The sequence below is a fragment of the Pteronotus mesoamericanus genome, unplaced genomic scaffold (assembly GCF_021234165.1).
Source record: "Pteronotus mesoamericanus isolate MK-2021 breed Mesoamerican mustached bat unplaced genomic scaffold, CSHL_Meso_final contig_27, whole genome shotgun sequence".
Lineage (NCBI taxonomy): Eukaryota > Metazoa > Chordata > Mammalia > Chiroptera > Mormoopidae > Pteronotus > Pteronotus mesoamericanus.
In genome coordinates this window covers 22023651-22049712 of record NW_026555115.1, presented here as the reverse complement: position 1 = coordinate 22049712, position 26062 = coordinate 22023651, and the positions used below count along the sequence as shown (strand labels likewise).

At 41.3% G+C, this 26062-nt stretch overlaps 1 protein-coding gene across 1 annotated transcript; it reads left to right on the top strand.

The window, feature by feature from the left end:
* Positions 1 to 313: 313 nt before the first annotated feature.
* MUC20 (mucin 20, cell surface associated) lies at positions 314 to 16055 on the top strand. The gene is made up of 3 exons (XM_054574961.1): positions 314 to 395; positions 14326 to 14417; positions 15970 to 16055. The coding sequence occupies exons 1-3, from the start codon at positions 320 to 322 to the stop codon at positions 16036 to 16038; spliced, it is 237 nt and encodes a 78-aa protein (XP_054430936.1). The 5' UTR covers positions 314 to 319; the 3' UTR covers positions 16039 to 16055.
* The last annotated feature ends 10007 nt before the right edge of the window (positions 16056 to 26062 follow it).

The following is a 26062-nucleotide window of genomic DNA, read 5'->3' as shown; positions in this document are numbered from 1 at the left end:
ACTGTCTCCCATTACCTCCGGGACTGCAGGACTACAGGGTGTCACCGTGGAAACGATTCCATACCTTCCTATCAGACCCTAGAGAGAAGAGGCACCGGGCAAGGGAAGGCAGGAGTGTTATTTTGCTGACAGCCCCCGGTATGACCCTGCCAACTCTCAGCCCGTGTGTCTGTGATCAGCTGGCTGCATCTGGAAAGTGCTTGGTCACACCTACGCAGGTTGCTGGCTCCTCCTCCCTGGGTAGAAGAAGCAGGAACAGGTGGCTGTGAGAGGCAGCAGGAAGGCTTGCTCCTCAGCGGTGGCTGGAGTCCCAGTGAGGATGGGCACTCTCCACGGCCTGGCTCTGCCCCTTTTTTTCTGCTGCTGGGAGGCTGGGGCTGCTGGGAGCTCTACAGGTAAGGGGGCAAGAGGGTCCTGTGGGCTTCTCTCCTGGCAGGACTTTGTGGGTGAGGGTAGCTAACTTGGGCTAATTTAATAACCGTTATGTGAAGCACTACTTTTGTTATCTCACAGAAAGAGTTCATCCACCTGGCACCAGCAGAGCCAAACACTAAACACCGAGAATTGCAGTAGAGAAAGATTGGCTATTTTATTATGAATGGTGCCATCCAGGGGAATGGGAAGCTAATTAATGCTCAAAAGCCTGAACTGTATCATATTATGTGGGTCACAGATTATACATGGCAAAATCATGAGACACCATGGGTTAAGGGGTTGTACTAAATCATTTCTTCAGATCTTAAGGTCTGTTCTGGTTTCCTGGGAAAGTAGTGAGGGGGCCTGCTCACCTTAGGGCTCAGGAACTGAAACAGAACTTAGATCAAGATGTTATCTTTAGCCTGCCAGAGGTCTGTACCTTGTGATCATTAGTCAGGGTCAGGCTATTGACTTCTGTTGCCTCGGGGGTCGTTGATTACTGTGGAAAGGCTAGGTCTTTGGGGGGGGGGGGGGGTGCGTGCGTGCTTGCGTGCGTGCGTGCGTGCGTGTGTGTGTGTGTGTAGAGAGAGAGGGAGGGAGAGAGATTTCTAGAACTAGGATTTAAAGGTAAATTAATCAAAACTATAAGGACCTCCAGCTTCACTATTACTGATAAAGAATACACAAATGGCAGTGTGTGCCCTTAAGCATGCATGGCGCTTCGGTTCATACAAATGAGCGATGTCACTGTGAGGTCACTGTGGGCTTGCCTTTCTGCCTGTGGGAGTGTGAGCAAGTGGGGGGCAGGGAGGTGCCAGCTCGTGATAAACATAACTAAAGCCAAAAAACATGGCTTGACATGAAAAAACATGATTCTAACTCCTTCAAGTTTATACTTAAAATACAGTTTGTGTGTGAAATATCTGACTGTCACAGACTGGGGAGGGTGAATTCTAGAAGCAGGACTTTTATGAGAGAACTAACATTGATCTATAATAGGAACTGTGCCAAGCTGGTCACATGCATTGTCTTTTTTTAATGGCATTTAATTTTTAGAGCAGTTTTAGGTTCACAGCAAAATTGAGCACAAAGCACAGAGATTCCCACATACCCCGCCCCCACCCCACACACAGAGCCTTCGTTGCTCTCATCATCCTGCACCAGAACAGTACATGTGCTACAATCAATAAACCTCCATTGACAAGTCATTATCATGCCTTATCTTCTTTTCTAGCTTAAATAATAAAAAATTATTGGGAATTTCTGAGATAGTTATCGCCTCCCATCCTCGAGAGAGGAACCAGCACTGTAGGATATCACTGAGAAATCACACAGTGTCCCAACAACCCTGGTGAACACAGGGAGGAGGAAATGCATCAGTCTCCATTCCTCTGAGAAGGGCTGGGAGGACAGATGCAGAGGGGACCACACATGTTACTGGGCGAGGAGAGGGGTGCTCTGGACTCCAAGCCGGCTTCTCAAACACCAGTGCAGACACAGATCCACTTCTTCTCTGGGAGTGGAGTTCTTGGTCATTGGGCTCATTTCTTACCTTGACGAGGCTGTCACTATCCCAGGATTTTTAAAAGATTTTATTTATTTTTAAATATTTTATTTTATCTTATTTTTTAGAGAAAGGGGAAGGGAAGGAGAAAGAGAGGGAGAGAAACATCAATTGGTTGCCTCTTGTGCATGCCCCGACCAGGAACCTAACCCAGCAATCAAACCAGTAACATTTTGCTTTGTGGGATGATGACCGACCAACCAACCGAGTCACACCAGTCTGGGCTAAGACTTTATTTTCTTAAGGGCAATTTTAGGTTAGCAAAACTGAGAGGAAAGTACAGAGATATCCCATATGCTCCAGTGCACTATCTTTTTAATCTTCACAATAACCCTATGAGAGAGATACAATTCTTACCCTCCCCTTCCCACTAAAAGTGAGGAGACTGAAGTTTGCCAGGGTTAAGTAATAGCTGCAGAGCCAGATTTTGATGCTACACATGACTAACCAGCATACACACCAACCACCTCTTGAATGCGCTCTGATCTATAAGGCTTGTGCTGCACATTCTACATTTAATTTAATTTAATCTTCACAACTTTATGAATAGGTACCCCTGGCTCCATCATACAGGAGAAAGTGCATCCTGGGAGCCAGGAGACATGGCCAACGTCACATAGGCTGTATGCCACAGAGTGAGCAGAAAAGAGAAAACTCAGACTCAGGGCCTAAAGTCCACATGCTTTACTCCACTAGTTCGATTTGAGGCACGAAGCAAGGAAGTTGCAACATTCTAGAGCTATAGAAGCCAGGGTGGACTTTGAGAAGACCTCTGTTTTGAGATCTTCTGTTTGAGAAGACCCCTTGTGGGTAAGAGATGTGGGTAGGGGATTGTGAGCCCTGGAGATGAACAGGCTAAGGGTTTGGGAAGCAGGAGGATGCCACATGGCTCCTGGACAATGACAAAACAGTGTCAGGGGAGGTCAGTGGTCAGACCCCGAGAACCCAAACCGCTCTCTGGGTTTCAGGGCTGACCCAGAAAGTCTCTGCTTCCTTCCATTGTGTGGGGAGGCTCGGAGAAATATCTTGGGCTTTGAGAGCACATTCTTGCACAAGCATGATCTGTGTGTGTAGTTAGACTGCACTGAACAAGGCACGAGAGCCGATGCTGTGGCCCACCTAATAAGCATGTGGGTACAGCTGGAATTTCTCACTGTATTAAAATAGATAGTGCGTTCTTGAGTGACTCCTTGAGCGGACACGGTGGGGGAGAGATGCTTAATAACCCTTGGCAGGCTTCGGAATAACAGAACTTCCCCATTCCCTTCTCCTCTTTGTCCTTGCCACCACAGCAAGGCCGGGACCGGGGTGTCTTTCACAGGCCTGGAGAGGCCTGGTGACTGGCCTCATAGCGGGAGGCAGGGTCAGGGTCGGAATCATTAAACCACCAGACTCCAAACCTAATAAGCAATGGACCTGGGACTGGAACCCAGTGCTCTCTCCCCGCTCAGTGGGAGACACAGGAGGACAAGCTGAGGACCCGGGGCCCTGTCCCGACACCCTGGGTAGATGTGACCACGTGGTTCTGGACCTCCTTTATGTCCTTACACACTTTTGAGACAGTAGATCTCAGTAAAGACCATCTCAAATTATCAGAATTCTGCAAAAAGGGGCTTATATTTTGATCCTCTTCCTTCCAAGGGTAGGGTTACTAGTAAAATGCAGGATGTCCCCTTAAATTTGAATTTCAGATAATGAAGTTTTTTTTAGTATGTCTCAAATATTACATGGGAAACAAATACACATACTAAAACAATTATTTGTCATTAAAATCATTCCTTGTTTATCTGGAATTTAAATTCAAATTTAACTGAACATCTTGAATTTTTATTTGCTAGCTCTGGCAACTCTCCCAGGAGGTGCCTTGGTCCACTTACAGAGAGAGCCCCTCCCATTTGGCAGACAGAAGAGATGCCTTTGTGAGCCTATGAAAGAACTTGTTGTAACCTCTCCCAGGGCAATGAGCACCCACTGGCCCTCCACTCACACAACCTCAGAGGACTTGGCAAGTGAACAGAGACATTGTACCCTATGGAGAAATGCTAGGAGCATCTCTCTCTAAAAAGTGAAATTTTGCCCCACCTGGCTCCCTGTTACCTGTGAAAAATGCCGGTGAATCATTTTTGGAGTTCCGGGGTCCTGTCCCTGCCATCTCAGGCACATGTTTAGGAGAGTTCTGAGCAGGAATGGGAGACTCACCCCTTTCCCCTTGCGAGAGCCGAAAGGACTCTGCCTGCTCCCCTCCCCCTTTGCAGCAGCCACCTCTCACACTGTCTCTGGAGGTTCCTCTCTCCTAATCCCCCAGCTACCTCTAAACACAAAACCACAGATGTTTCTCATGGTTGAAATGTTTTAACTTCCACGGGGAAACATTTACTGGGTGAGAAGAGTATTGATGGGAAAGCGACAAGCTTTCTTTTAGAAAGTTCTGAGAGTTGAGGTCCCTGCTCTGTAATTCTAGGCTCATGTGGATTTCTGCCCTCTTTACTCCCCCGCAAGGCTGGATCCTGGCCCCACACAGTCTCTCTGAAGCCTTCAGACCAATAATCAACTACATTGTGGGGTTCGCTTGCCTCAAGTGGACTGTCAGAGGACATCAGTTAGGGCGATCCCAGTTCTGTGGCTGTCACATGGAACTGGTCTTCCCAATACTACCCCCTTCTTCCTTGTAAACATAGATGACCCATAGAATAAAGGCAATTCTCCCTCCCAACCTCGTCCCAGCAGTGCCCAGGGCATAAACGTAAGAACTTCTGTGAGTCCAGTCCACGGGAACTCACGGCTCACGAAGTTATCTTACTCAATACAGGCCCCAGCATCAGTGAACCAGGCCCCCTAGTGGCAATGAACCACACAGAACTGCCTGCTGTGACTCTGAGGGTCAAGGTAAGCTCAGACGGAGCCTCCCAGACCACTGACCTTGCTGAGCCCTCTGTACCAAGCCACACCCCTTTAGAAACTCAAATGCTGGGCACCCAGACCTTTGACAGAACCTCAGTCCCAGCCAGCACCATCTCAGAAGCAGAGACCAGGGAGACCACAACCGTATTTTCTGCCACAAAGACCAGGGATCTCACAAAAATAGCACCTTCCAAGTTCATGGTTGTGATGACCACTCCTGTGGAGACATCAGCCACAAGTGGCAGCTCCTCAGGTGGAGTGACCACTGCGGAGACTGTTATAGTTAGTGATCTTTCGGTAGCTGTCTTTGACATCCTCTGCACTGATGACAGCTCTGAAGAGGCAAAGAGGATCACAATTGATGCCTGGCCATCGGCTGACACCTCCGCAGAAGCCAGGGCTTTGGTTTTGGAGGGCCACTCAGTTCCAGCCATCACCAGCTCACAAGCCCTGGCACCTGACATCACTCTTCCACCTAAAGCCTTGGTTGCCTACACCGTCACTGACGTTGCGGTTGCCAGTTGCAGCATTATAGAACTAGAAACAACTGGCATCATTGCTGGGACCTCAGACAGAGCTCACAGCCCGTCAGGAGGAAGGGGGACCCTGTCCACCCCTGAGACATCAGCTTTGCCTGACTTCACTGATGCAAAATCACACCTCACCAGGATCGTGACCTCTTCTGAGACCTTGTCAGCAGCAAGTACCACAGCATCAGCCACACCTGATACCACAGTTGAGACCCCACACACTGCCCATAGCACCACAAAAGGAGAAACAACAGCAGCCCAGGCCACCACCTCCAGTGGGACTTTGATGGAAGTAAGCATGGACCCCTCGGAAGGAACCTTACCTCCCTCTGTTGAGACAGCAAGTCACACTAAGGTCTCAGGAGCGGTTACAATCTCCACTGAGGCTGGGTCAACAGTGGACACAGCGACTTCCTCTGCTCGGTCCCCAGCTATGGTCTACAGCCTCTCAGAAGTAGCCACCATCCAGAAATCCACCCGCTCACAGACTTCCGCCACACACAGCACAACCAGCGGGCCTGTTGCCATCCGCAGGAGCCCTCTTCCTTCTGTCCATCTGACTACAACTAACAGCAGCCAGGAAACAGACATCAGCTCAGCCAAGACCACGGCCTCAGCAAAGACCTCAAAGACGACCAGCATGGCCAGAGGGACGAGCCCAACAGCCACACCTACCAGTGCTCGGACAAGGTGGACCACAGAAGTTACGACAGGTAACAGGCTATCCAGGTGTGATCTTGGGGATTTGGATTTTAGAGCCTCCAGGCTGTCACATGCTTAAGGAGCAGGGAGGAAGGAAGAATCTGGAGGGCCAATTCTGAGCCCTGTCTCCAATGTCTCCCCTCTTCGTGATCTTCTAGTGGTTTTTGCTAAAATCAGTAAAAGCAGAGTTAGGGTGGTGTATGGAAAGAGCACGAGGCTGGAAGTCTGGAGGAAGGGTTTGAGGTCTTGGCTCTGCCCTTAACCTGAGTGACCTAGGACAGGTTCCTCTCCCTCTTGGAACCTCAGTTTCTCCACCTGTAGCTGGAGGGGGTTGCAATGGGTGAACAATGAGGTCTTTTCCAGCTCTTCTCTTCTATGAAGTTAACTGTTGAGTAACTAGTGTGCACCAAGCGAGGCCCCAAACTTTATTTAGAAGACGTAGCCCTCATGCTCTGCAATCCTCTGGTTCAGCCAGAGTCACACAGAGGAGCACCACGTGGGCATCTGGCCCAAGTTGCTACCCTCTGAGCGGCTGGGAACCCCATGAAAGGGAGGCTCACTGGATGCACTTGCTGGAGTTGGTGTCATAAATGGTGACAAAATAAATAAACTGGGTGAAGGTTTGGGAGTTCAAAGCTACATCTCTGAGACAACAGATACTTCTCAGAGAAGAAATCCCTTGTCCAAGGCTGCTTGGTCGCCTCAGCTCCTGGTCAGCCTGTGGCCACCACCTCCACTTCCCATCATTCAGTCCTCATGCCTCATCTCTGCAATATCCTCAGCTTGCCCTGCCTTTCTGGGAAGGTAAAAATCAAAATATTAATCACAACCACCTTGCTGAATTTCTTTTGTATCCAGGCAGAGGTGATATAAAAATACTTCACAACCAGTGAATGTTTTCTCTGATGCCAGGCAGTGTACTATGATATTCACATGTTATCTCCTCTAATTAAATACTCAAATCCACCATATGATGAGGGGCTAGGTGAAAAAAGGGGAAAGGCTTAAGAAGTACAAGTTGATAGTTACAAAATAATCACAGAAATGTAAAGTTCAGCATACAGAATTAGTCCATAATGTACTATGTATTGTGCCAGATGGGTACTTGAGATACTGGGGGGATCACTTTGTAAATTATATGATTGTCTAATGACTACACTGTACACATGAAACGAATATAAAATTAGACTAAATGTCAACTGAAATTGAAAAATAGAATTTGAAATGATAATGAGAAAAACCATCACTTGAGGTGGGTATTATTACCCCATATGACAGGTGAGGAAAACAGATTTAAAGAAAAAAGAGAGCCCTGGTTGGTGTGGCTCAGTGGATTGAGTGTGGACCTGTGAACCAAAGGGTTTGATTCCCAGTCAGGGCACATGCCTGGGTTGCAGGCCAGGTCCCCAGCTGGGGGTGTGCGAAAGGCAACTGAATGATGTATCTCTCACATATTGATGTTTCTCTCTCTCTCTTTCTCCCTCTCTTCTCCTCTCTCTAAAAATAAATAAAATCTTAAAAAAGAGAGAGAGAGAGAGCACAGTAGGGTTCGAAATGAAAGTCTTTTTGATGCCCAAACTCATAGTCTCCTATAGTATTTTTATTTCTAAAACTCAATTTATCAGTATATTTTTATTTTAAAATGCTTTTCCTTTTTTAAAACTTGTTTTTTCTTTTTCTATTTTTCCTTTTAAAATTTAATCTTTATTGTATTATTTTTTCCATTTCCATTTAGTCCCCTTACACTCCCCTGCCCCCAGCAATCACCACACTGTTGTTCATGACCATGAGCCCTTTTACTTCTTTGCTCAATTCCTCTAACCCCTATCTTCCCTGCCACCCTCTTATCCTGCTCTCTATGAAATCTGTCTCTATTTTGCTTGTTAGTTCAGTTTGTTTACTAGATTCCACATATGAGTGAAATCATGTGGTATTTGTTTTTCTCTGACTGGCTTATTTCATTTATCATAATGTTCTCCAGGTTCATTCTTACAATTGCAAAGGGGAAAATTTTCTTCCTTTTTTTTTTTTTCTTTACGACCAAGTAGAATTCTATTGTGTAAATGTCCCATAGTTGTTTTTTTCACTCATCTATTAATGGAAACTTGGGCTGCTTCCGTATCTTGGCTATTGTAAATAATGCTGCAACGAACATAGGGATGATTATGTTCTTTCAAATTAGTGTTTTGAGTTCTTTTGGATATATTCCCAGAAGTGGGATTGCTGGGTCAAAAGACAGATCCACTTTTAATTTGTTGAGGTATCTCCACACTGCTTTCCACAATGGCTGCACCAGTCTGTATTCCCACCAACAGTGCAAAAGAGTTTCTCTCTCTCCACATTCTTGCCAACACTTGTTTTTTGATTTATTGATGATAGTATCTCACTGTGGTTTTAACTTGCATTTCTCTGATGATTAGTGATGTTGAGGATCTTTTCATATGACTATTGGCCATCTGTATGTCCTCTCTGGAGAAGTGTCTCTTTGGTTCCTTTGACCATTTTTTTAACTGGGTTGTTTGTTTTATTGGTGTTGAGTTTTGTAAGTACTTTATACATTTAGGATATTAGCCCCCTATCAGATGTATTGGTGAATATGTTTTTCCACCTTGAAGGATTGTCTTCTTATTTTGTTGATGACTTTCTTTGCTGTGCAAAAACTTTTTAGTTTGATATAGTCCCATTTGTTTATTTTTATTTTGTTTCCCTTGTCTGGGGAGATACAGCCGATAAAAAATTTCTTTGAGCAATATCCAAGATTTTACTGCCTATGTTTTCTTCTAGGATCTTTATGGTTTTGGGTCTACCATTTAAGTCTTGGATCCATTTTGAATTTATTCTTGTGTGTGGTGTAAGAAGGTGGTCTAGTTTCATTTTTCTGCAACTATCTGTCCAATTTTCCCACCACCACCACTTACTGAATAAACTATCTTTGGCCCACATTGTATGCTTGCTTCCTGTCAAATATTAATGAACTATAAAGGTGTGGGTTTAATTATGGGCTCTCTATGCTGTTCCATTGATCATTTTTATGTTAGTACCATGCTGTTTTACCATGTACCATGTACCAAGTACCAAGTACCATGGCCTTGTAGAATACTTTGGTATTTGGTAGCATGATTTCTCCAACTGTGTTCTTTTTTCTCAGGATCACTGTTGCTATGTGGGGCCTTTTGTGGTTCCACATAATTTTTTAAAATATTTGGTCTGGTTTTGTGAAATATGTCACTGGAATCTTAATAGGAATTGTGTTGAATCTATAGATTACTTTGAGTAGTATAGGCATTTTAATGATATTAATCCTTCCTATCCATGTGCTTCCATTTATTTGTATCTTCTTCAATTTCTTTCTTCAGTGTCTTATAATTTTCTGTGTACAGGTCTTTTACCTCCTTGGTTAGGTTTATTCCTAGGTATTTTATTCTTTTTGAAGCAATTGTGAATAGGATTGTTTTCTTAATTTACCTTTCTGTTACATCATTATTGACATATAAAAATGTAACTCATTCCTGGATATTAATTTTGTATCCTGCTACTTTGCTGAATTCATTGATCAGTTCTAGTACTTTCTTGATGGAATCTTTGGGGTTCTCTATGTATAGTGTCATGTCTTCTGCAAATAAAGACAGTTTTACTTCTTCCTTTCCAATTTACGTGTTTTTTTATTTCTTCTTGTCTGACTGCTGTGGCTAGGACTTCCAGTACTATGTTGAATAAGAGAGATGAAAATGGACATCCTTGTCTTGTTCCCAATCTTAAGGGAAATGCTTGTAGTTTTTGCCCGTTGAGTATGATGCTGGCAGTGGGTTTGAAATATATGGCCTTCATTATGTTTAGGTATATTCCCTCTATCCCACTTTGCTGAGAGTTTTTATCATAAATAGGTGCTGGATTTTATGAAATGCTTTTTTCTGCATCTATTGATAAGATCATGTGGTTTCTATCTTTCATTTTGTTTATGTGGTGAATCACATTTATTGATTTGTGAATGTTGTACCATCTTGCATTCCTGGAATAAATCCCACTTGATTGTTGTGTATGATCATTTTGCTGCATTGCTGTATTCGGTTTGCTAATATTTTTTTGAGGATTTTAGCATCTATGTTCATCAGGGATATTAGCCTATAATTTTCTTTCTTTGTAGTGTCTTTATATGGTTTTGGAATTAGGATAATGCTGGTCTTGTGAAATGAGTTTAGGAGTCTTCCCTCCTCTTGAATTTTATGAAATAGTTTGAGAAGGAGAGGTGTTAATTTTTCTCATAACGTTTGGTAAAATTCACCTGTGAATCCACCTGGTCCAGGATATTTGTTGGGAGTTCTTTGACTACTGCTTCAATTTAGTATAATCTGTCTGTTCAGATTATCTGATTCTTCCTGCTTTATTTTGGAAGATTGTATGTTTCCAGGAATTTTTCCATTTCATCCAGGTTGTTGAGTTTATTGGCATATAATTGTTCATAATATTATCTTACGATCCTTTGTACTTCTTTGGTGTCAGTTATTTCTCCTCTTTCATTTCTGATTTTATTTATTTGGGTCCTCTCTCTTGATGAGTCTGGTTAAAGGTTTGTCAATCTTGTTTCTCTTTTCAAAGTACCAGCTCTTGGATTCATTGATCTTTTATATCAGCTTTTTGGACTCTATTTCATCTATTTCTGCTCTGATCTTTATTATTTCTTTCCTTCTATTCACTTTGGGTTTTGTTTGTTGGTCTTTTTAATGTTTCTTTAAGTGTGAAGTTAGATTGTTTATTTGTGCTTTTTAAAGTAGACCTATAACACTATGGATTTCCCTCTTAGGATAGCTTTCCCAGTGACCCACAGATTTTGGATTGTTATGTTCTCCTTTTCTTTTGTTTCAAGGGATCTTTTGGTTTCATCCTTGATCTTGTTGTTTACCCATTCATGGTTTAATAACATGTTATTTAGGTTCCATGTCTTTGTGTGTTCTTCTTGTGATTGATTTCTAGTATCATAGCGTTGTGGTCAGATATGATTTCAATCTTCTTAAATTTATTGAGACTTGTTTTGTGTCATAACATGTGGCCTATTCTAGAAAACGTTCTATGTGCACTTAAAAAGTGCTGCTTTGGAGTGAAATGCTCTGAGGATATCATTAAATGCATTTGACCTAGTGTGTTGTGTAAAGCCGCAGTCTACTTGTTGATTTTCTGTCTGGAAGATCTACCCATGGAAGTCAATGGGCTGTTACAATCCCCAGCTATGACTGTATTTCTGTCAATCTCTCCTTTTGTGTCTATCAAGACTTGCTTTACACATTTACGTGCTCCTATGTTGCGTGTGTAAATATTTACTACAGTTATATCCTCTTCTTTGGATTGTTTCCTTTATCATTATGTATTTACCTTCTTTGCCTCTAACTATAGCCTTGGTTTTAAAGTCTATTTCATCAGATATTAGTACTGCTACCCCAGCTTTTATTTCTTTTCCCTTTGTATGAAATATCTTTTTCTATCCCTTTATTTTTTGTCTGTGTGTATCTTTTGATCTGAGATGGGTCTCTTGGAGGCAGCATATATATGGGTCTTGTTTTCTTACCCATTCAGCTACCCTATGTCTTTTGGTTGGGGCATTTAAGCCGTTTACTATTAAGGTGATTATTGAAAGATATGTATGTAGTGCCATGTTATTGTTAGATTGTTTCTCCCTGTTTTTTTTCCTTCCTCTCTTTCTTCTTATTCCTCTCTTAAAGTAAGACCTTTAACATTTGTTGCAGTACTAGTGTGGTGTTAACAAATTCCTTTAGCTTTTCCTTGTCTGGGGAGCTCTTTATTTCTCCTTTGATTTTAAATGATAGCCTTGCTGGGTAAAGTAGCATTGGTTGTAGGTCCTTGCTTTTCATCACCTGAATATTTTTTGCCAGTCCCTTCTGGCCTGAAATGTTTTTTTGTTGAGTAATCAGATGCCAGTTTAATTGGTGCTCCCTTGTAGGTAATGACCTGTGTTTCTCTTGTGGCTTTTAGGATTCTCTCCTTGTCTTTAAGCCTTGTCATTTTCATTATAATGTTCCTTGGTGTAGGCCTCTTTGGGACTCTCTGAACTTCCTAGACTTGTGTGACTTTTTCCTTCATCAGATTAGGGGATTTTTCAGTCATTATTTTTTCCAGTAGGTTCTTGATCCCTTGCTCACTCTCTTCTCCTGGTGTCCCCATGGTGTGGGTGTTGTTACCTTTCATGTTGTTCAAAATGTTCCTTAAGATCTCATTTTTTTAAATTCTTTTTTCTTTTTTGCTGCTCTGCCTGGGTGTGTTTTTTTTAACCTCATTTTCCAAAACGCTGATTCTATCCTTGCTTCATATAACCTAGTGTTTATTCCTTCTAGTGTATTATTTACCTCAGATATTGCATTCTTTATTTCTGACTCATCGTTTTTCATAGTTTCTATGTCTTTTTCCATGCTGTTGATTATACTTATAGCCATTACTCTAAACTCTCTATGTGATAAATTTCCTGTCTCCATTTCATCTAGTTTTTCTGGAGAATTCTCTTGTTCTTTCATTAGGGGTCTGTTTCTTTGTCTTCCCATTTTGGCTGCTTCTCTGTATTTTCTGCCTTAAATGTTAAACTAATCACTCATTTAAGCTCATCTGTTGTTAATCTGATCAAACTGTAATCAGTAGTCCATCTTAAGAACTACAGGGTAGGGCAGAGTAATTCTTGCCAAGGGGCTATTGCTTCCCCTCAGGCTGATGCCATTTGGAGGGAAATGCTTTCTGAGAAAGATGGCTTCTGCAGTATGGAGAATGATTCAGCATGGGGATCCTGGTATTTTTTCCTTCAGTTCTCTCCTCAGAGCCACCGGCCACAGACTATCCTCAAGCATCTCTAGTCTACTCTGTCCTCCCTCTGCCAGAGGCCAGGGTAAGTGGCTGCAAGCAAATTTGTACATTGACCCTTTCAGAGGCTCTCTGCACCTCCAGCCATCTCTCTCTGGCAGACAGAAACCCTGCTGCTTTTCACAGCTGGATGTTTTCTGGGCTTATTTTCAGCTTTGATGCTGTAGACTGAGGAGCCCAGTTTGGGGTTTAGACCCTATACTTCTCAAGGGAAATCCCCTGGCCACTGAAATATCCCTCCAGAACTTCAGCTGCTGCCCATGGAAGCCCAGCCAGGACTCTTGCACTGCCTCTTCACTGCCTATCAGTCTTGTTTTGGTGAAGTGGTTTCTTCTGTCTGTCCTTGGTTCTTCTCTCCAGCTAGTGTTCAGTTGGTTATCCTGGATGATTTCTCTACAATTTAGATGAAATTCCATATTGATCCTGGGCGGAGGTTAGTATAGCTTCTGCTTACTCCTCTGCCACCTTGGATCTCCTAAAATGTTTTTCTTTATTATTATTTTGTTGTTATTGTTGTTGTTGATTAGATGATACAGTCACATGATTTAAAATTCAACAGGTACAAAAGGATACAACATAAAATGTCTCTCTTCCACTGCTGTGCCCCAACCACCCAGTGTTCTTTGCACACATAACTGATGGTATAACTTTCTTTTGAATCCTCTCTGGACATGAAATATTCATATGGAAGTATAAAAAAGTGGGTGAAAGATATCTATATGACACTGACATTAATATCTATCTATACCTATTATATATAAATCTATAAAGATATAGATGGATATCTTCTTTTAAAGATTTTAATTTATTTTTAGAGAGGGAAAGGGAGGAAGAAAGAGAGGGAGAGAAACATCAATGTGTGGTTGCCTCTTGAGTGGCCCCTACTGGGGATCTGGCCCACAACGCAGTCATGTGCCCTGACTGGGAATCAAGCCAGTGACCCTTTGGTTCACAGGCCAGCGTTCAATCCACTGAGCCACACCAGCCAGGGCTGGATGGATATATTATATCCTCCTTTTTATGCAAGTAGAGTGCATGATAAATACAGATCTGTGAGATAAAGCTATTGTTTTGGGGTTTTTTTTTTTTTTTTTTTTGCTCAGTATTCCATTTGTTTTATCATAATTTACTTAACCAGTCCTCTATGGATGGACATTTAGGTTGTTCAGAGAGAGGAAGTACTCTTCCTCTTTGCAGTGAGTAAATGTAAGATCCTTTATGAACACAGACATATTTAAACGTGAGAATGAGTACATATAGGTGGAGGAGGACAGGCTGGGTAGCACTATTCATGTCTTGATTCCTGAACTGACTTCCCCATATTTTTTTCTTCCTACCATTCTCACCTTGCAGGTAGAGATGAAGGCTTCCTCCTCCTGCAACTGAGTGTGGCCTCCCCAGAAGAACTCACTGACCTCAGAGTGGCAAAGAGACTGATGCACCACGTAAGTGGACACTTTCTGGGCCAGGAGAGTAGAGGAGAGTGAGAGATTCTTGGGAACTCCTGGGAAGATCTGCAGGACACAGAAGCATGACTCTTATGCTTGGGGGGAGTCTAGTTTCTTATGAAGTATTAAAAGCTAAATCTAAAAATCTCTACCTGGCTTTACTTCTGCCTATTTTTCCTGAGTTCTGAATCCCCCATTCTTTGCTATGTAAAAACATTCATTTCCTCACCCCCAGTTTCCTCAGCCTCTTAGAAGGTCATGTCTTCTGGGAGAAGGCCAATCATATTAATGGGCAGATAGGCAGGACTTTTGGCTACAAGTGGCAGAAACCCAGCTCACCACATCTTTTAAAGAAAAGGCAAGGTATTGGCTGAGAAACTTAGAAATGGCTGTTTCAGCTTCAATTATGGCTGGATCCAACAGCTCAAACATGATCATCAGGGTTTCTCTCTCTCTCTCTCTCTCTCTCCATTCTTCAGAGGCTCTCTCCATATGTAAGAAAAGGTAGCTATGACAACCCTAGATTCACAAGGCACTTCCTCTCCCAAGATCTGCATATCATATTTGGTTAGGACTGATCTCATTGATCTACAAGGGGCACCATGACTGACAGCCCAATTTGAACCACATGGATTGGGCAGGACAGGCCCCAAAGGAAATAGGGATGCTAGGCAGAAGAAAGCCTCATTGATGTATAATGTAGATGGAGACCAAGACTGGAATATATTTGTACAACGAATTGGGAAAATTCTGCTAAAACCCAGATCATTGAACAAAATTTCTAGTGGTAAAGTTCTGGGGTTAGAGTTTTTGGGAATGGTTGAATTTTTGGAAGGTTAAAATGGGTCAGCTCAACTTAGCTCTTGTGCCCACATCTTGCTACCAGGGGATGGGGATATTGGGGCCCTTGAAGTTCTCTTAGGGAGATGGAGACCCATCAGACTCCCATAATAAGTATTTTCCTGAATGTGGCATGGAGGGTTTGAAGCAGGACAGCCAAATAAATGACAAATGCCCACTGCACATGATAATCAAAGTAACAAGTTTGAATTCCAGTCAAAGAGGAAAGTCAGGGTTATGTCATATCTGAGCCCCACCCCTCAAACTGGAAACTATTTCAGGAGTTAGGAAGAAACCAGGGAGATAAGAGCAGATCAGGAGCAGAGGTACAGAAGCCAGGTCACAGTGGTGTTTGGCATTAGTTCTTGGGAGCCAGCCCATGGTGTATGGCCCAGGGGTCAAACAAGAAAATTTTGAGCCAGATAGATCTGGGTGTAAATCCTTACATGTGAAATCAGGTAAGTTACTCCACATTACTCTCCTTTCTTATAAAATAAGGCTAATACTACCTGCTTTAAAAGTTCACTGGGCAGTTTAAATGACATAATATGCACAAAGCCCTTAGCCCATGCCCAGCTCATGGGAGGCTTTAGAAATGTTGCTGGCTTCCTCATATGTTTTCTCCCACTGTCCCTTCCTGTACTTGGTCTGTGGGGAGCTCATGGGCCAGATGAGCTGGAAGTACTCACCTGCTCCTTTTGCCCTCCAGCTCCACCGTGAAATGCATGCCCACATGCCTCCCACCCAAGTCTCCCTGCTGCATGTCAGAAGGGACTAAAGAACATCAGCTGCAGCCAGGCATGGTCATGTGCCAAGAGGAGGGCTGTGCTGCTTATGGCCTGGGACCCACAGCAGACTGAAGCCCATTACTACACCAAGATGTTCCTGGAAGGTTCCCATGAAGGTCAGCTGGCCTAAATCTTAACCCCAAATATGGCAGTGGAACCCTGGTTCACAAATGCCTGAGTTACATGGGCAGTGGGACTTTCTCTGTTCCATATGTCCTTGGACTTACCTTGCATATAGATTGTCTTTTAGTAAAGAGTGACCTGATCACCCATCTGTCATTGACCATGAGCTTCCATCTTACAATAAAATGACACTCAATGTGGCCTAAATGTCATATATTTGACTTGTGTGTTTTTGACATTTTTATGATACAGCCTCACCTCTACCTTCCTCCTTCATGCTCCCCTGGTTCTTGGTTTGGACCTGGATTACAGCATTTACTGAGGCTGGCACTGGAGCCTGTTGAACTGTGAGCTCCTTCAGGGGAGTGACTATATTTGTTTATCTCAGCATCCTCTGAACCTAGCAGAGTGCCTGGCCTGTAGTAAGATCACAGAGAATATTTGTTGAATGGACTTGGATTGCAAGTTCTAGACACAGGCAGACTTTTTAAAAAGTCTGTAATACTCAATTATTCCTCCACTTATATCTCATAAATCATATTATGTTATTTTTTAAATTAAATGTGACTTTTTTATATTGTAAAAGTAGAACTTGTTTATGATTTAAATTTTTTAAAAAAATTCAAAAGGACCAAGCAAAAAAAAAAAAAAAAAAAAAAAAAAAAGGAATGGAAAGAGGAGGGGAAGAGAAAGAAAAAAGTTTCTAAAATCTCATTTCTTATATACAGCTATTGTTAATGTATATACTCAACATCTCCACTTGGTCTGAGATACCTCACATTCAACATTTCCAAAATCACAGTCCTAACTTTTTTTCCTTAAACTTGTAGTGCATGCATCTTCTTCATCTCAGTTAATGTCAATTGCACATTTTATATCCAATTCATCAGGAACTTTTGTTGGCTTTACTGTTATAAAAATATGCCCAGAATCTGACCTCTCTTGACATCTCCACTACTCTCATCCTGGTCCAAGCTGCCATCATCTCTTACCTAGATTACTAATATCCTCCTAACAGGTCTCTCTAATTCTACCCTTGCCTCCTATCCCCGGTGTAGTTCCAGTATATCAGCCAGGTCTGTCTTTTTATAATGTAAGGCAGACCATGCCATGCCATGCCTTTGCTCCAAACTCTTCTATTTCATTTAGAGAAAAAGCTACTTTCCTTCAATGCCCTGCAAAGCTGTACATGATCTTCAGCTTTCTTATCTCCACCAACCTTCTTAACTTGCAGAGTGCATTCCAGCCATACTGACTTCCTTGCTGTTCCTTGAATGCATGAGGCCTTGGAAACGTGCTCCTGCCTTGGGACATTTGCATGCATTGCTCAGTCTGCTTAGAATGCCTTGCCTTCTGTTACCCACTCAGCTAACTCCTCCACCTTCTTGACCCCCTCATTGGGTTTACCTGATCACCCTCTTCTACTTCAATTTTCTTCATAACACTTGTCACAACATGACATAATACATATATTATTTATTCGTCTTGTTATTATATGTCTCCCTCAACTAGAATGAAAGAGTTTGCTCACTACTGTATCCCTAGTGTCTAGAACAGTGACTAACACATAAAAGGTGTTCAGTAAATATTTGTTAAATGAATGAAGGAAACAAGGCAACTTGAATATTGCTCTGAATAAAGGGAGTATGTGTATTCAATTGACCCTCTTCTTCTTGCAGAGTGGGGGAATAAAGAGTTTTATAAAGTAGGTTGGAAAAAATTAATTAAAACATTCATCCTGGTATACTTGTTGAATGAGGGGGCCCCCACGTTGGGCGCCAGATGATGAGGTTACTCTCTTCCCACAGAGTTCCCCTGGGTCGCCACGAATGGAAGAAAATAAAATAAGTCGTTCTAGACACTTCTTGGTCTGCTAGGAAAAAGGGGTGGTGACTCCTTCCAGTGGAGAATGCCCCGAGCCCTTCTCTTGAAGTGGCTTTTATTGAGAAGGATATGCACAGGGGTATACAGTGTGCATGCAAAGCTCATCAATCAATAGCAAAAGGTTATGTTTACAGAAAACAGATAGGGGTCATAGGTAACAGTGGAAGGAACACAGAGATTTGCCTCAGGTCAGGGTCTGATAGGGTGGCGCCCATTTGGCCCTGAAATCTGGGAAACTGATCACATTCTATGCTTGATCCCAAACATCAGTACTCCATTAACTTGAGGGCATTCTTAACAAAGTAAATTTCATAGGATTTAATGCATTCCTTTTCCAGGTCTAATTTCCCCCAGGAACCGCCTGATCCAGTTTAGCCTGCCTTTAGTATTATTTCAAGCCTGAGCCAGGTGGGTGGAGTAGAGCAGCCAAGAGATAAGGAGGTCTCTTTCAGATAGAATGAGGACTCTGGCCATGACAAAACCAAGGGGTGAGGGTCTTTTGGCCCTTCTCCATGTCCCCCAAGTCCTTCCCTTCATGGCCCCCATGCGACTGTGCCTGTCTTAGGTTGCCCCTTCCATCAAGGGGTCTTACCTGTCATTCACTAACCAGCCATCCTCTGGGATCAAGCAGGGTGATGTGAGGGAGGCAGGGGCTGCCCCGTTGTCAGGGGGACAGGTTTTGTCTCCTCAGTGGCGTATTTTCCCAAAGCCTCCTTGCTCAACTCCAGCCTTGGGGCCCTCTCGCTTGTTGGCGAGGCTACAGTCCCTGAAACCAGGTGAGAGAGTCCCCGACAGTTGAGCACCTACATTATGTTATGCCATGGAGGACTCAAAGATGTCTTAAAACACAGGAATTAAAGTTAGTAGAGTAAGTTAGATATGTATAGAAATAACAATCTGGAAGAACTTATTTACACCATATAAGGCAAAACCAAAATGTCCTTAATATACAAAGAGTTCTTACAAAGCAATAAAAAGGCAAACACACCATAGAAAAGTAAACAAATGACAAAGATAGACGATTCACAAAGAAGTATAAGTGCCTCTTTTCCACAAAAAACTTGACTTCATCAGCAAAAAGGTAAATTCATACAGCAAGATATTTTTATTGTGCGTCAATATGTAAAAACTTATAAAAATTATAACATTTGTTTTAATGAGGGTATGAGAAAAGGGCACATTTAAATTTTTGTTTAAATAAAACAACTTTTTATTTAATAGGTTTGAATAAATTGGCACAACCTTTCTAGAGAACAATTTGGCTATCCAAAGTCCTAAAAATGTGCAATCCTTCAACCCAGATTTTATTCCTCAGAGTTTATCTTAAGGAAATAATTAGGAATTTGTGCAAAGGCCAATAAATAAATATGTTCATCACATATGTATGGTTTCAGATTTGTACCACACTTATTGGGGTGGTCACTTCATAAGGTATATAAACATCTAATCACTATGTTGTACACATGAAACTAACATAATATTATATGTCAACTATAATCGGAAAACAAATTATTTTTTAAATATTCATTACAGAACTACTTATAACAGCCAATAAAAAACAAAACAAAACACAAATAAGATACCCCAGTGTAGCCATTTGGTCAATAATAGTGTTATTTTACACAATCTATAGAAATGTTATTGAGATGTATATTTATTTACATGGAAAGAAATTCATGAAATATTTTTCTGTTCACTTATACTTTCTTACAATGAAACCATTTTTAAAAAATTCTGAGATACTCTTCACACTATATCCAGAGCTTCCCTTTTCCAAAATTAAAGCTAGTCCTATTCTTAACTACAGGATTAAACCCTCCAACTTTAATTATAAGTGTCTTTGTGATATGGCCTTAGCCAAATTTCTTAGCTCTGTGTCCTACGGCCCTCATCTCCTGTATCCTATGTTCCTCCTACAGAGAACTTCTCACTACTTCCCAGTCACACTTTCTTTGATCAAGAGTGTTTGCACATCATGATTCCTGTCCCTGGAATATTTTCCCTTCCTCTGGTCCCTTCATCTGAAAAACTCCTACTCATGCTTTTAAGCTCAGTTCATTCAGCACCTTCTCATGGTGGCTTTCCTCAAATTCTCCAAAAGGGAGGGTTTCTTAGTCTGTTTATGTTTCTGTTATAACAGTTAACATGCTCTATTATGACTTATTTATTTACAAGTTTGTTAAATCATATGCGCTTCATATGGGCAAGCGTCAGATAGTATTCATCTCTGTAGTCATAAACCCTGCACATGGAGGGCACTCAAATGTTTGCTGAATGACTGAGATGATGGACCAGTGAGCAGACAACCATGAAATATGGGACCTAGGTTCAGAAAATTAAGAAAATGACATTCAGCCCTGGCTGAATGTGGGTTGGAACATTGTCCCATAAACTGAGAGGTTGTGGATTTGATTCCCTATCAGGGTACATGCCTGGTTGCGGGTTTGGTCCTGGGTTAGGGTGCATGAGAGAGGCAACAATCAATGTTTCTCTCTCATATCAATGTTTTCCTCCCTCTCTTTCTCCTTCCCCCTCTCTTTAAAATCAATAATCATGTCCTCAGGTGGAAATTATTTTTAAAAAGTCTTTAAAAAAAGAAAATGGCATTCAATGTTGAAGTCAAACAAAATATAAATTTTATGATGTGATTATTATTAAGCTGCACTATAATTAGGCATAAATGGAGAGCAGTTTGCATAAATGACTATAACCCTGCTGTTATATAAATCTAATTCTTAAAAAATTTTTCTTTTCTTGCTTTGCACTTATACAAATCAGTGGTACCTAATAAAGTATATAATTTAATCTTAATTACATACATTTAAGGACATACAGGTACAGACAATGCTGATCACTGTTATTGAAAGCCAAAAAATTGTAAAATATGGAATATGCTAAATAGAAGCATTTGGGAATCAAAGTGTATAATTGTGTGTGTGTGTGTGTGTGTGTGTGTATGTGTTTCCATATGTGTAAGAGAGGGGTGGAGGGAGAGAGAGAATGAATTACTGGAGATGACCACAATTAGAGGAAGTAATGTTACAAAGCCAACAAGAACCAGAAGTACCTAGAGAAAATTCTGTAGTTATTTAAGATTCAAAGTTGTGTGCATATGAGGTGAATTTGTCCATATATTTTATAAGGACAAAGGTGGGTGTGGACCTAAACAAGATAGCCTGTCTAAAGTCACCTGTGACTCAGCACAAACCCAGAGGGGAAAAAACACAAGGCCATCATGAGGACAAAGTGAGGTGAAACTTTTCTGACAAGAGACTTCAACCAAAGCTTCTGCCAGAGGCTGGCTTCTTTCATCCCTTGTGAGAGGGACTGGCCACTTACCAGCTAGTGGAAAGCAGTGAATGGTAAGTAATCCCGTGGATGTGCCCCAAATTCAAATGAGTGGGCATCATTTTTTGGCATCAATAAATATTTATATTGGCATATTATGCCAGTTATCTATTACTCGTCATTAAAAGCTGTTGCCTCTGGCTCATGGGCTGTTTCTGAAAGGCTTCTTTGAGAGCAGGAAAGGATGGGCAAGGGAATTTGTGTCTTTGGTAAAGCATCTCCCAGAGAGCTCTCCCGGGGCCCACTGAGGGTATCTCAGCTGCCTGCCACCAACTCGGGGTGAGGGTGGGTGGTCTACTTCTCTCTGCCAAGCAAATATATGATACCTGGAGCCCTGAAGAAGTGCCCACTGAAGAAGTGCTCATCAGTTCTTCAATCCAGGTGCACAAATGGTAGGATCCAAACCATAGACAGTCAGGGAGTGGGCTGATGAAAATTTCACACTGTGTCCTTGATCTAACTGCACCATTTACGAAGACGCCTTTTGTTCCCAGCCAGAGGAGGCTGTCCCCCACAGGTGCCTTCTTCCTTTCTCATGACACCCTTTCTCTATGTGCTCAGTGACTCAGCTGTTTTGACCAGGTTGCCAGATTAAGCACAGGACACCAGATAAATCAGTTTCAGATAAACAATGAATATTTTTTAAAGTATATGGATGGCTCAAATATTTCATGGGACATCCTTACACTAAAAAATTGTTTATGATTTATCTGGAATTTAGATTTAACTGAGTTTATTGTATTTTTATTTCCTAAATCTGACTACCCTCCCTTTAATATGTCCTTTCCCACCAGGGTAAAGGTAGGTCTCCTCTCTTCTTCCCAACGTGTGGGTTTCCTCCTGCTACAGCGAGCCCCCGGCCTCCTCCTAGGGTTTGAACACCCCCACCAGCCCCAGCAGGGTGGCCTGCCACACATTCTGCCTTCCCGCTCCATCTACATTGCTCAGTGGGAAGAGAAGCAGCTTAGTGTGTGAAGACGGGTGAGGGGAGGAAGAACTTTGGGTGGACTTGCTCCCTATTTGCCACTTTGCTTTTGTTATTTCAGCTTGTCCTTTCCCGTGTTTGATGACACAAAGTAACTATAACCGTCATGTCTTGCACAGCATGGGTCAATCCCTTGTCAAGAGTCCTCACTGGGTTTAGGAAGAGAGGTAACATTTGGACCTCATGTGGAAAGAGAGCTTTTCCCCTCCTGACCTGGAGTCACATTACAAAGTCCTCATCGCTTAACTTAGGACTGCGAGGGTCGAGGGTCGGGGCCAGAGCAGTCTCCTCAGTGCTCCCTGCCTGCGGTGCCCCGCCCTCCTGGTTTCACAGCTCCTTCTTTCTAACCGTGGCCCAATGTGCCCCACCTCCCCACCCTATCTCTCTCCAGTGCTATATGTGCTTCATTCTTTTCATTTAAAATTTTTTATGTTTTTAATTTAATAAGCTTTTTTTAAAAAGTAATTTTATGTCCACAGCAAAAGCAAGCCAAAAGTACAAAGAATTCCCATATATTTCCTCCACCCCCATGTTTACAACCTCCCCAACTAACATTCCTCACCAGAGTGCATTTGTCATCTGCATGGGCGCATCATAATCACCCAGAGTCCATCATTTACATTAGGGTTCACTCTTGGTGGTGTACAGTCTATGGATTTGAAGAAATGTATGACATGCACCCACAACTGTAGTATCAATATTTTTACTACCCCAAAAATCCCTTGTGCTCTTCCTGTTCATCTTTTCCTGCTCCCTAATCCCTGGCAACCACTGATCTTTTTACTGTCTCCATAGTTTTGCCCTTTCCAGAATGCCATACCTGGAATCATAGGTATGTAGCCTTTTCAGATGGGCTTCTTTCATGTAATCATATGCATTTAAGTTTCCTTCATGTCTTGTCATAGCTTGACTCAAAGCTCATATCTTTTCTGTACTGAATAATATTCCATTGTCTGGATGTACAATAGTTTATCTATTCATCTGCTGAAAGACATTTTGGTTACTCCCAAGTTTTGGCCATTATGAATCAAGCTACATGTAACAGGTTTTTCTGTAGACATAAATTTTCTACTCCTTTGGGTAAATATGAAGGAGTATAATTGCTAGATAAAGTGGTAAAAGTATGTTTAGGTTTGTAAAAAAAACTGCCTGTCTTCCAAAGTGGCTGCATTATATTGCATTCCCACCAGCAATGAATGAGAGTTCCTTTTGTGCCATATGCTCACCAACATTTGGTGTTGCCAGTGTTCTGAATTTTGAGTATTCTAATAGGTATGTATTGGCATCTTATTGCTATTTTAATTTGCAATTTCCTAATGACATATGATGTTGAACATCTTTTCATATCCTTACTTGACATCTTATATCTTATTTGATGAGGTCTATGTTCAGGTTGCTTGCCTATTTTTAAATCAGATTGTTCATTTTCTTATTGTTTAGTTTTAAGTCCTTGGTTTATTTTGAGCATTCTAATAGATCCTTTATCAGATGTGTTTTTGCAAATATTTTCTCCCAGTCTGTGCCTTGCTTTTTCATTCCCTTGATATTATCTGTCACAAAGCAGAAGTTTTTAATTTTAATGAAGTTCAGTTTATCAGTTCTTTCTTTCATGGATCACATCTTTGGTGTTGTATCTGAAAAGTCATCACCATCCCCAAGGTCATCTAGGTTTTCTCTTATGTTATCTTCTAGGAATTTTAAATTTAAGTCTATAATCTATGTTTTGTGTTTTACATTTCATTCTATGATCCACTTTGAGTTAATTTTTGTAAAAAGTGTAAGATCTGTGTCTACGTTCATTTTCTTGCCTGAAGATGTTCATGCATCTGATACCATTTGTTGAAAAGGTTACCTTTGCTCATTGTGTTGCCTTTGCTCCTTCATCAATGGAGTTGATGAGTTGATTATATTTATGTGAGTCTTTCTATTTTGTTCCATTAATCTACTTGTGGGTTTTTGTTGTTGTTCTTGTTTTTGTTTTGCCAATACCACATTGTCTTGATTATTGCAGCTTATAAAATATGTAGCTTAAGAGTAAGACTTGATGTTGAGTAGTGTTGGTCCTCTGACTTTGTTCTTTTTCAAGGTTGAGCTGGTTATTCTGTGTCTTTCGACTCTCCAAATAAACTTTAGAACCAGCATGTCAATATCTACAAAAAAAATCTTGCTGAGTATTTTATTGAGATTGCACTGAATCTATAAATCAAGTTGGGAAGAACTAACATCTTAACAACATTGAGTCTTCCTATCCATGAACATAGAATATATCTCCATTTATTTAGTTCTTTGAAATCCTTCATCAGTTTTGTAGTTTTTCCTTAATAGATATAAATAGATATTTTATTAGACTTATACCTAAGTATTTAATTCTGGGATTTACTAATGTGAATGGTAATGTGTAATTTCAAATTCCATTTGTTCATTGCTGTTATATAAGGGAGCAATTGGCTTCTGTACATTAACCTTGTATCCTACAACCTTGCTAAAATCACTATTAGTTTCAGATTTTCTACATCGATAATCATGTTGAACAATGCCAGTTTTATTTTTTCCTTCCCAATCTGTATATCTTTTACCTTCCCCCCTTTTTTGATATGTGAATTAGTTAGGACTCCCAGTATGATGTTGAAAAGCCATGGTAAAAGGGGGCATCCTTGCTTTGTTCCTAATCTTAGCTGAAAAGTTTTGAGTTTCTCTCTATTAAGTATGATAATAGTTTTAGATTTTTTGTAGATTTAAAATTAATTTTTCAATTACAGTTGGCATACAGTATATTAGTTTCAGATGTTCAACATAATAATTAGACATTTATATAACTTACAAAGTGATCAGCCCATAAGTCTAGTACCTAACACCATACAGATTTATTTTTATTAGCCTGAGAAAGATCCCTTCTATTCCTAGTTTGCTGAGAATTTTGATCATATATGGGCGTTTTTGTTAAATGCTTTGTTTTGCATCTATTGATTTGATCATATGATTTTTCTCCCTTAGTCTGTTCATGTGATAGATTACATTAATTGTTTTTTGTGTGTTGAACCAGGCTTGCATACGTAGGATAGGATAAATACTACTTGGTCTTGGTGTATAATTCTTTCTATTCATTGTTAGATTCAATTTGCTAATATTTTGTTGAGGATGTTTTTGCATTTATGTTCATGAGTGTTATTGGTACATAGTTTTCTTATGATGTCTTATTCTAGTTTTGGTATTAAGATAATGTTGGCCTTATAAAATGAGTTAGGAAATATTCCTTCTGCTTCGATCTTCTGAAAGGATTACAGAAAATTGGTAGAATTACTTCCTGCAATTTTTTCGTAGACTTCACAGTGAGCCCACTTGGGCCCTGTGCTGAATTGATAAATGAATATTGGGGTTAAACGAATGTGGCTTATGTGGAGATATGATTACGTTTGGGGGCATTTGAGTTTAAAGCCACAGCTTGGTACAAGTGAGAGGGGCTTCACCTGCTGGGAGAAGTCATTTTCTATCTAAAGCGGTTTGGAGTCTCTGCTCAGATCAAAGACCATGTTTCTGTGGGAACTTCCTCCAATGCCACTACTCACTCACCTACAGGAGTGAGCCCGAGCACCAGGTTTGTATTCTGTGACCTCCTTTCCTACCCTAGGGCCACACTGGATCAGAGACAGACAACTGACATAATTTGGACCAAT

What these genes read in the sequence shown, in the direction of transcription:
- MUC20 (XM_054574961.1), top strand. Translation starts at nt 320, where the DNA reads ATGGGCACTCTCCACGGCCTGGCTCTGCCCCTTTTTTTCTGCTGCTGG. An exon ending in GGCTGCTGGGAGCTCTACAG is followed by an intron (nt 396 to 14,325) that starts GTAAGGGGGCAA and finishes CTCACCTTGCAG; the next exon opens with GTAGAGATGAAGGCTTCCTC. An exon ending in CAAAGAGACTGATGCACCAC is followed by an intron (nt 14,418 to 15,969) that starts GTAAGTGGACAC and finishes TTTGCCCTCCAG; the next exon opens with CTCCACCGTGAAATGCATGC.